This window comes from Gobio gobio (genome assembly GCF_949357685.1).
Source record: "Gobio gobio genome assembly, chromosome: 22".
Classification (NCBI taxonomy): domain Eukaryota; kingdom Metazoa; phylum Chordata; class Actinopteri; order Cypriniformes; family Gobionidae; genus Gobio; species Gobio gobio.
Genome location: NC_137118.1, coordinates 34,196,982 through 34,207,180, shown reverse-complemented (window position 1 = coordinate 34,207,180; position 10,199 = coordinate 34,196,982). Strand labels below are relative to the sequence as shown.

At 37.6% G+C, this 10,199-nt stretch overlaps 1 protein-coding gene across 5 annotated transcripts in view; it reads right to left on the bottom strand.

Moving 5' to 3' along the window:
• Positions 1–3,145: 3,145 nt before the first annotated feature.
• Positions 3,146–10,199, bottom strand: part of cuedc1a (CUE domain containing 1a) — a 30,799-nt gene continuing 23,745 nt past the window's right edge. For 4 of the 5 annotated variants that reach the window (XM_079805413.1, XM_079805415.1, XM_079805414.1 and 1 more), the window contains 6 exons: positions 8,847–8,912; positions 6,264–6,353; positions 6,028–6,172; positions 5,745–5,803; positions 5,578–5,650; positions 3,146–3,864 (listed from right to left, as the gene is read on the bottom strand). In XM_079805413.1, the coding sequence (XP_079661539.1) occupies position 3,864; positions 5,578–5,650; positions 5,745–5,803; positions 6,028–6,172; positions 6,264–6,353; positions 8,847–8,912 (434 nt within the window). In that variant the 3' untranslated portion in view covers positions 3,146–3,863. The remainder of the gene's footprint in view (positions 3,865–5,577; positions 5,651–5,744; positions 5,804–6,027; positions 6,173–6,263; positions 6,354–8,846; positions 8,913–10,199) is intronic. The other variant, XM_079805417.1, reaches the window with a different exon arrangement.

Below are 10,199 nucleotides of genomic sequence, written 5' to 3'. Positions count from 1 at the left end.
AAGCTCGTTTATTGAGACAGAAGATCGCAGGTAGAAACCAGAAGGCCACTGGAATCACTCGATGATATGGCAGAAGATCGCAGGTAGACACCAGAAAGCCACAAGGATCAGAGCGGTGCGTTGGCAGATGGTCCGGGCAGCACAGGGACGCTGCAGACAACCCAGCTTGGTGACGACGGTGAACACGGTGATGGTGGAACTCCAGGGTGCACACGGAACACAGGAAACAGGCAACGCAGGAACACAACGGGCACAGGCGGGAGAACACACGAGACATCCAAACAAACGCTCTGACAAAGACAAAGAGAACACAGAGAGACTAAATAGGGTGCGCTGATGATCTGCAGCTGGAGCGCTGATCAGCTGCGACAGGTGTAATGATCATCAGCCAACCAGCGGCTCCGCCCCATACAAACACACATACACACACACACACAAGAATGAGATGATGAATTCATGAACCGTGACAGACACTAGACATTACAGGAACAAATGAGTCACACATTATTAACACTCTAGTAACTACTATTACCTAACAAGAAACTCTGATTAACACATAAGTATGTGATATCGCTTAGATAAATGCGGTAGTTCACTGTTAGCTAATCAATAACTACTATTTTTTCATCCCTCCCAGAAGACTACTAACTAATAGAGGTTCATAATTGACATGCATAGCCTAATATAAGCTATAATTCACTGATTCTTGAGATAAGGGACAAAACATGTTTAGTTTTTAAAATCTAGGATGTAGGACCTATATTTTTATTTTTGTGGACAAAGATCTCAGGTAATGAACCATGTAAGGGAACAGGCTTATTAAAAAAAAAAATACATTTATTCAGTCCATAACTAAATTTGTGTTACTCCATCAGACACACTAAAAAGCATGCTAATTTATTTGAATCCATCCAAAAACAGTATTAAGTCTTCAGTTATGTAATATTGGTGTTCAGTAAAGGAGCTGAGTCATAAAATACATTCACTGTTTTTTTTTCTTCACACAATTATGAACAACCCAGTTCTTAAATTCTCCTCAATCCTTTTTAATATTAAACACATATCACCAATGATCTTAGGTAGTTAAGACATAATATCATGATGTTTTAACATTTTTACACAATAAATTGAAAAAATAACAAGACATTTCTTTCAAAATGATCAAAAACCTTCACCTGACGGTGTAAAATACTGATGGAGTTGACAAATACTGACTGAGTTGACAAAGGTCAAGCTGGGGCCAAATATGCAGTGACAAGAAAAAGTGTGTGAACCACTCGCAGAATCTGTGAAAATGGGAATAATTTTGACTAAATAAGAGGGATCATACAAAATCCTTGTTTGTCATGAGCAGTTAAACTGCCCAATGTTCTTCAGAAAAATCCTCCAGGTCCTGCACATTCTTCAGTTTTCCAGCATCTTTTGCATATTTGAAGCCTCTCCAGCAGGGACTGTATGATTTTGAGATCCATCTTTTCACACAGGAGGAACAGGAGGAAGATTTTTCTTTTCGTTTTTATCATTTTTGTACTACCCTTCAGAAGCAACAGAAGATACTTACATGTTTCCCAGAAGACAAATTAAGTACAATTTACCTTGATTTTCAAATTCAATAAGTTTTCACCCCCCAGCTCTTTTTTTGGCAATTGTTTTGTCTTGTGTACTATATGTAAATATTTTTTATGTAAAACATCTTATTCAGAACAGTACTAAATAAAAAATAACATGCATTTTGTATGATCTCTCTTATTTAGTTAAAATTATTCCCATTTTCACAGATTCTGCAAGCGATTCACACACTTTTTCTTGTCACTGTATCATAAAAACAGCATTAGAAAAATTCCACATATGTAAAAAACATATTAAATAACATTATACAGTTTTTTTGGGAGCACTTGTCAACCATCATTCATAGAACCTGACGACTAATGAAGTTGACAAAAAAAAATACCATAACCATACCATAACCATGTGTTGGAGCAATTGCATTTTTTCCCTCAGTTGTAGCTGGCTGCCTTAATAAACATATCAAAATGGCAAGATTTATCCCACAACTATTTACAGAAACTATTATACTGTGATGATGGAGTTGACATGTTAAGAGACTTCAATATTGTTTAAAATACTAAAATATATATAACTTCCAGTGTGTCCAACTGTGAGATCCACAATGAGCAGGAAAAAGTGAATGCTCCTCAGAGTTAAAGCTGCCCATGAATCTGCCTGATTTATTCAGAATTATAAAAAATCTTAACGGAGTTGACGCAAAAGTGAGGACACAAATTTTATAGCAATTTTTTAATGGAAAATATAATTCAATATTTACTTTTTGTATTGTTTGATATCTTAAAGATCTCCGTCTTTTAATGTTACTGTGTATGTTTTAATTTGTTGCATTTTTAAACACTTTGTTTGGCAGTTTTACATTTGTGGGTTAAATTATACATGTTTCCAAATATAATGTGTGCTTTTAAAATAATACTAAAGACATTATTTAAAAGTATAAGCAATGAATGTCCTGAGTATACAATTTTCCCATAGATGTAACTTTTTAAGTATTCTTTTTATTGTGTTGATATTCTTACTTTTCAAATTTAAATAGGGCTTTTGTGTTTGGGACATGTTTTGTCCCTTATCTCAAGAATCAGTGAATTAATTCTAAAGTGAAGGTTATGGTTATCCACTAGTAATGACTCATATATTATCAAATCCTTCAGAAGAAATTACTAATTATTTGGATCAGTATTCTAAAGTGAAAAACATGATAACTCCCTAATATTGAAACCATTGTAAGCTTTTGTAATGTTTTGGATATTAATAACTTATGTGTTACTACATCCTTGCATCCCTACATCTTCAGTAAGGCTTTACTTAATGTCTTCTTAAACACTGGGTGTTAAAGAAGTGTTCTGTAGACAGTTGGGCAATATTTAGCCTTATGGTACAGGATGTGGCGTCCTCTACTGGTTCTTGCAGGAAATACAGCAGAATCATAATCAGCCATAACAAACACGATACATGTTTTAAAACAAAACAATTTTACACCCTAAATATTTGACTCCGAGTTAATGTGTGCATATGAAAACTTTATACTGAAACTTTTAATGTTCTACTGTTTAATAATCAAGACAAACACGGACGTGTTGGTTTCAAAATGTAATTTATTTAATAACAAACAAAATGATCCTCTGAAAATCAATAGCAATTTACAGTGAGCTAACAGCCCTAAACTGTGAGAATTATTACAATTTAGTTTTAATATTTACTATCCCAGTGTAAATACACACAACCAGATCGTACTTCACACACTAATAAAATCATAAATGTTCATTCCAGGAATGAATGGTGAAAAGAAGTCTTGAAGCACGATTTTAGATTGTGAGTTGGTTGAAAACACATTTCAACACTGCAACTAAATATAATAATACATTTTTAATCAATCACCTAGATATCAAAGTAATATCTTATCTATCAAATAAGATCATGAGAAATGGAAAGAGCATTATCAGGAACTGAACATGGGCTCCAGGCCGTTTAAATTCTCCTGAGATAAACACAGATTTTCTTATCAAGCTGAGCAATGAGGTTTTGTGCTTGTGGATGTTCTGACTCCTGAGTCCCAGCACAGTGTGAGCACCGGCCCGACACAGCAGTCTTCTTAACACCACCTGATCTGCTACATCGCATGCCAGTCAGAAACTACAAGAGACTGTTGAACCAGAATATTACAAACGATAAAACTATGATGATTTCATGGCTCAGGTTTAATTAAGCATTGCAGGAAACTAATGAGTAAAATCTTCATCTTCACGATGCTTTCGTTTTTAAATGCAGAGACAATCGGTTGCTCCGGCCATTATTCATCTGTAAAAGAACATAAAAAACAATCAATTTATTGTCTATATATATATACACACACACACACCGATCAGACATAACACATAACATTTTGACAGGTGAAGTGAATAGCACTGATTATCTCTTCATCACGGCATCTGTTAGTGGGTGGGATATATTAGGCAGCAAGTGAACATTTTATCCTCAAAGTTGATGTTTTAGAAGCAGGAAAAATGAGCAAGCGTAAGGATTTGAGCGAGTTTGACAAGGGCCAAATTGTGCGGGCTGGACGACTGGGTCTGGTCAGAGCATTTCCAAAACTGCAGCTCTTGTGGGGTGTTCCCCGTCAGCAGTGGTCAGTATCTATCAAAAGTGGTCCAAGGAAGGGTCCAATCCATGGAGGCCCCATCTTGCAACTTACCGAACTTAAAAACTTGGTGCCAGATACCACAGCACACCTTCAGGGATCTTCAACGGAGTCCATGCCTCGACAGGTCAGGGCTGTTTTGGCCCTAGTTCTGATGCTCACGTGCCCACTGTTGCTGCGTTTCGGCGGTGGACAGGGGTCAGCATGGGCACCCTGACTGGTCTGCGGCTATGCAGCCCCAATACGCAACAAACTGCGATGCACTGTGTATTCTGACACCTTTCTATCAGAACCAGCATTAACTTGAGCAATATGAGCTATGCGTCTGTTTGATCGGACCACACGGGCCAGCCTTTGCTCCCCACTTGCATCAATGAGCCTTGGCCACCCATGACCCTGTCGCCGGTTCACCACTGTTCCTTCCTTGGACCACTTTTGACAGATACTGACCACTGCAGACCGGAAACACCCAACAAGAACTGAGGTTTTGGAGATGCTCTGACCCAGTCATCTAGCCATCACAATTTGGCCCTTGTCAAACTTGCTCAAATCCTTACGCTTGCCCATTTTTCCTGCCTCTAACGTATTAAATTTGAGGACAAAATGTTCACTTGCTGCCTAATGTATCCCTACCACTAACAAGTGCCGCGATGAAGAAATAATCAGTGTTATTCACTTCATCTGTCAGTGGTCATAATGTTATGCCTGATCGGTGTATATATACTTCATACACTTTCTATATATTAAAGAATCCTGACAAAACTAATCACTGTTTACACAAAAAATATTAATGAGCAAAACGGTCTTCAACATTTGTAAAAACATCTGTAATATGAAATTTTATTTTGAGCAGCAAATCAGCATGTTAGAAGGACAATGTGACACTGAAGACTGGACCAATGGAATAAATTACATTTTAAAATATATACAAATAGAAAAACAGTTATTTTAAGTAACATTTCACAATGTTACAATTTTTACTGTATTTTCGATCAAATAAATGCAGCCTTGGTGAGCATAAGAGACTTTCAAAAACATTACAAAATCTTACTGACCCTAAACTTTGGAAAAGCATAGAAAAAATATTGTTATAAATTTAATAGCAATTTATCTAAATCTAAAGTGATGGGATCGGATCATCAAATAAATGTTAAAATGAAAAATGTGTCCCTTAATAAAAATGTACATTATTTTCTGAGAATTTCAAAAGGGGTGAATGAATAAAACCTTTTATTCTAGCTGTTATTTATGCTAAGGTGGACAATGGACATCATAAACATATATATTGTACATTTTATATATTATACTTATTATATAACAATACATTTCATGCCAATTCTCTAGATCTTTGAGGGTGTTTAGTGTGCACTTGCCATGATATCACTTCCTTTGATTCTTCCCCTTCCTCTCTTCCTGACAGCCTCTTGAGTTGGTTGTTGTCCTCAGCTTACAAACACATACATATATCCACTTTACAAGGTTTCACCAAATATTATACATCCATGCAGTGCCACTACATTGAGATAAAGAGAATATTTACCTGACAGCGGCCCCTCTACTTCATCCAGCAGATTGATGGTGGAGTTTGCAGAGGCCAGACTGAGAGGAAGTCAAGGATCGAACACACTACAGGTTTAATACAACGGCATATAGCCAATTCTAAGATGAATTTTAAAATGAGCACTTTTAACTCTAAAAGTTTAACTTTGGGCATTCGTACAATAGGCTACATGATCAAATAATTATATTTAGACATACACATTAGCATGAAGCTAACAGCTCCCGAAATAAAAATGTAAGAACTCTTCCTTTACACAACATACATAGATGCAAACTTCGGGCAGCGACTGTCTGGGCTGGACTTATGAGGATATGACTGATGTTTGGGCAGAGCTCGCTTTTTGGACTTCTTCCTTCTGGTCTTCTCTGAGAATGACCTAGCAATTTCAAAAAGCTTCTTCCTTGTAGCTGTAGGTAATAATACAGTGGTCAGAATGGGGTGAGAGCTGAAGCCATTCAATACATTTGCTTTGCAAGTTTTAGGTCTGCGTTCTCTTACATTTGCCCATGTGCTTGAGTTTCTCCAGGAATAAGGCATCATCAGAGACAGATGAACAGGCCTCCTCGGACCCCGAGCCACAATTATCACCTACATCAAGAGTTAGACATGAGCATGTCAACATATGTTCGTAAAGAAGGTTGAGTAAATGATGACAGAAATTTGGGGTGAACTATTTCTTTAAAGGTACAGCAGCAAAAACAACCAAACAACTAATTTTAAAGAGGCCATTTTATGCCCTTTTACAAAACAAAATAAGTCTACTAGAATAGGTTTTAATGTTAAAAAAAAACTTTTTTACATATTTGTCATAGTTGCAGCACCCCTCTTCCCAGTCTGTCAGTAACGCTCTGTTTAGTTCCTGTCTCGAGTGCAACAGTCGGTTTCCGCAAGCAAAAACTTTTTTTCATTTTCACATTCATTTTCTCCATAGGGAAATTGATTTTGAATGACAACTTTTAAACCTTTTAAGACAGACCTACCGTGAGCTTATGAGGTTGTTAATAGATGGTATTTGCATCTAAGCTCTCAAAATACTTAAATATTTGTGTGTGTGTATATATATATATATATATATATATATATATATATATATATATATATATATATATATATATATATATATATATATATATATATATATATATATATATATATATGCATATATGTGCATATTTTGCAATAAACTAATATAAATATACTGTTTTTATATACACTATTGCCAAAAGTATTGGGACACCCCTCAAAATGATTGAATTGAGGTGTTCTAATCATTTCCATGGCCACAGGTGTATAAAATCAAGCACCTAGGCATGTAGACTGCTTCTACAAACATTTGTGAAAGAATGGGTCGCTCTCAGGAGCTCAGTGAATTCAAGCATGTTACCGTGATAGTTTGCCACCTGTGCAAGTCCATTCATGAAATTTCCTCACTACTAAATATTTTACGGTCAACTGTTAGTGGTATTATAAGAAAGTGGAAGCAATTGATAACAACAGCAACTCAGCCACGAAGTGGTAGGCCATGTAAAATCACAGAGCGGGGTCAGCACATGCTGAGGTACAGAAGTCGCCAACTTTCTGCAGAGTCAATAGCTATAGACCTCCAAACTTTGTGTGGCATTCAGATTAGCTCAAGAACAGCGCATAGAGAGCTTCATGGAATGGGTTTCCATGGACGAGCAGCTGCATCCAAGCCTTTCATCACCAAGTGCAATACAAAGCGTTGGATGCAGTGTTGTAAAGCACGCCGCCACTGCACTCTAGAGCAGTGGAGATGTGTTCTCTGTGTTCTTCTCGAATTACGCTTCTCTGTCTGACAATCCGATGGACGAGTCTGAAGAACAGTACTTGCCTGACTGCAGAGTGCCAAGTGTAAAGTTTGGTGGAGGGGGGATTATGATGTTGGGTTGTTTTTCAGGGGTTGGGCTTGGCCCCTCAGTTTCAGTGAAAGGAACACTTAGTGCTTCGGCATAGCAAGACATTTTGGACAATATCATGCTCCCAACTTTGTGGGGACATTTTGGGAATGGCCCCTTCCTTTTCCAACATGACTGCGCATCAGTGCACAAAGCAAGGTCCATAAAGACATGGATGAGCGAGTTTGGTGTGGAGGAACTTGACTGGCCTACACGAAGTCCTGACCTCAACCCGATAGAACATCTTTGGGATTAATTAAATCAGAGACGAGCCAGGTCTTCTCGTCCAACATCAGTGCCTGACCTCACAAATGCACTTCTAGAAGAATGGTTAAACATTCCCATAAACACACTCCTAAACCTTGTGGAAAGCCTTCCCAGAAGAGTTGAAGCTGTTATAGCTACAAAGGGTGGGCCAACTCCATATTAAACCCTACGGACTAAGAAGTTGTGTATGTAAAGGCAGGCGTCCCAAAACGTTTGGCAATATAGTGTATATAATCAACATTTGTGCATTTTTTTAATTTGATTATGCTGTTCGCAATGCTTCATGGGATTGTAGTTATTTCCCTTCACTAAAGCCGTTAAGTAAATGGTCTTGTACCTTTGTATTTTCGTCCGATTTTCAACAACTTTTTTGCTTCAAATAGTTTGTAATGTTATGATTCACCTTGTAGCTGAGTGTCTTGGTTCATGGCTTATAACGCTTTTTTAAAAATGCCTAAGGGAAAAATTAATGGAAAAAATACCAGCACTGCTAAAAAAAGGGGCGGGAACTATTGAACTCTCTGAAGCCCCTCCTTCCAAAAAGCGCAATGTGATCTGATTGGTCGGCTGGCCTGGATCAGTGTGTTGTGATTGGTCAACCGCTTCTGGCGTGTTTTGGAAATGTCACGCCCCTTACTATAACCGCAAATTTCAACAAACTACTAACACAACTCAACCAGGTCTTGCCCCTTTTTATGCGTATACCTTGGGTGAGAATTCTTTAAATGAGGAATATTGTGACGTGTTTGTGGAGAATATGACCCATGTAGGCCATTATGTGTGTGTGTTATGCTTTATGTGGCGGCACAAACAGGTTCAGATGAAGCTTCCTGTTAGTGTATGTGTGGCAGAGCAGCTCGCGCCGTGTGGCTGATGAATGAAGATGAAGGCAATCTACCTTCGGTGGAGTTCTCCGTGCAAGCGGATGAATGACCACACTGTGTTTTCTCGCACTTCTGACGATCTAAAACACAGCAGGCAACAGGGTCACTGAGGGCAGGTGAAGATCAGCCGCTCCAGAGTGAGTGGAGACAGGGGACTGAACAACACAACACTACAAACAGTGTGTTAGGAATGAAAGCTGTTCACACACACACACACACACAAACACACACACACACACACACACACACACACACACACACACACACACACACACACACACACACACACACACACACACACACACACACACACACACACACACACACACACACACACACACACACACACACACACACACACACACACACACACACACACACACACACACACACACACACACACACACACACACACACACACACACACACACACACACACACACACACACACACACACACACACACACACACACACACACACACACACACACACACACACACCTCTGTGGTTAATTCAAAATGCATTTTAGCAGAATGACAGGAGCGATGGTTTACAAATATGAGAATGAAAAACATTGCAAATCTTTTTGCAAATAGAAGGGAATAAAGTTTAAAATGTAGTACTTGATTAAATTATTTTAACTTGAAACAATTATTTTAAATGTATTTGTATGCCGCTTTTCATAACATAAATCATTCCAAAAAGCAGGTATAGTGAGAAAGAAATCTGGGAGGAACCAAGACTTCAAAAAGGTCCCAAATAATGGTAAAGACTGCAAAAAAGATGCTTGTCTGCAATGTTGGTTTATGAATTCTTTACTATGAATGACAGTTTTTTTCAGATGGAGAAATCCAAACATTATTTCATCCTAAGTGAAGTATGTTTGAAAAATGAGTGTCTGTGTGACAGTGTTTGCTCTTGTGTTCTTCTGACCTACTGTAATTACAATACAGCTTTTGGGAAAATATCTGAAAAATGGCCTAATAGCAACTGGAATTTAATAAATAATCAAATTAAATAACCCACTTCCTTCAATTATGTATGTATTTAAATAGAATTTCATTAAATATAAATACATGAATATTAATATAGTAATATAAGTAAAATTGAAGTATACTTTTCATTTAATTGTAATTTAAAGTCAACATGAATTGACCGTAAGCTCAGACTCCGATCTGCCTCCATCCAGTTAACAACCGTTGAATTGAACCAAGTCCCTGCCCTTCATTTTTTCCTTTTCGATAATCCGCGTCATTCGAAAGTTATGTCACAATATAGAAAAAATCAGCTGCCACTTCCGTTACATTGTGACTTTAAGAACAATAGAAGGCAATATGAAATTCACATTGAGGTCCTCATATCATTT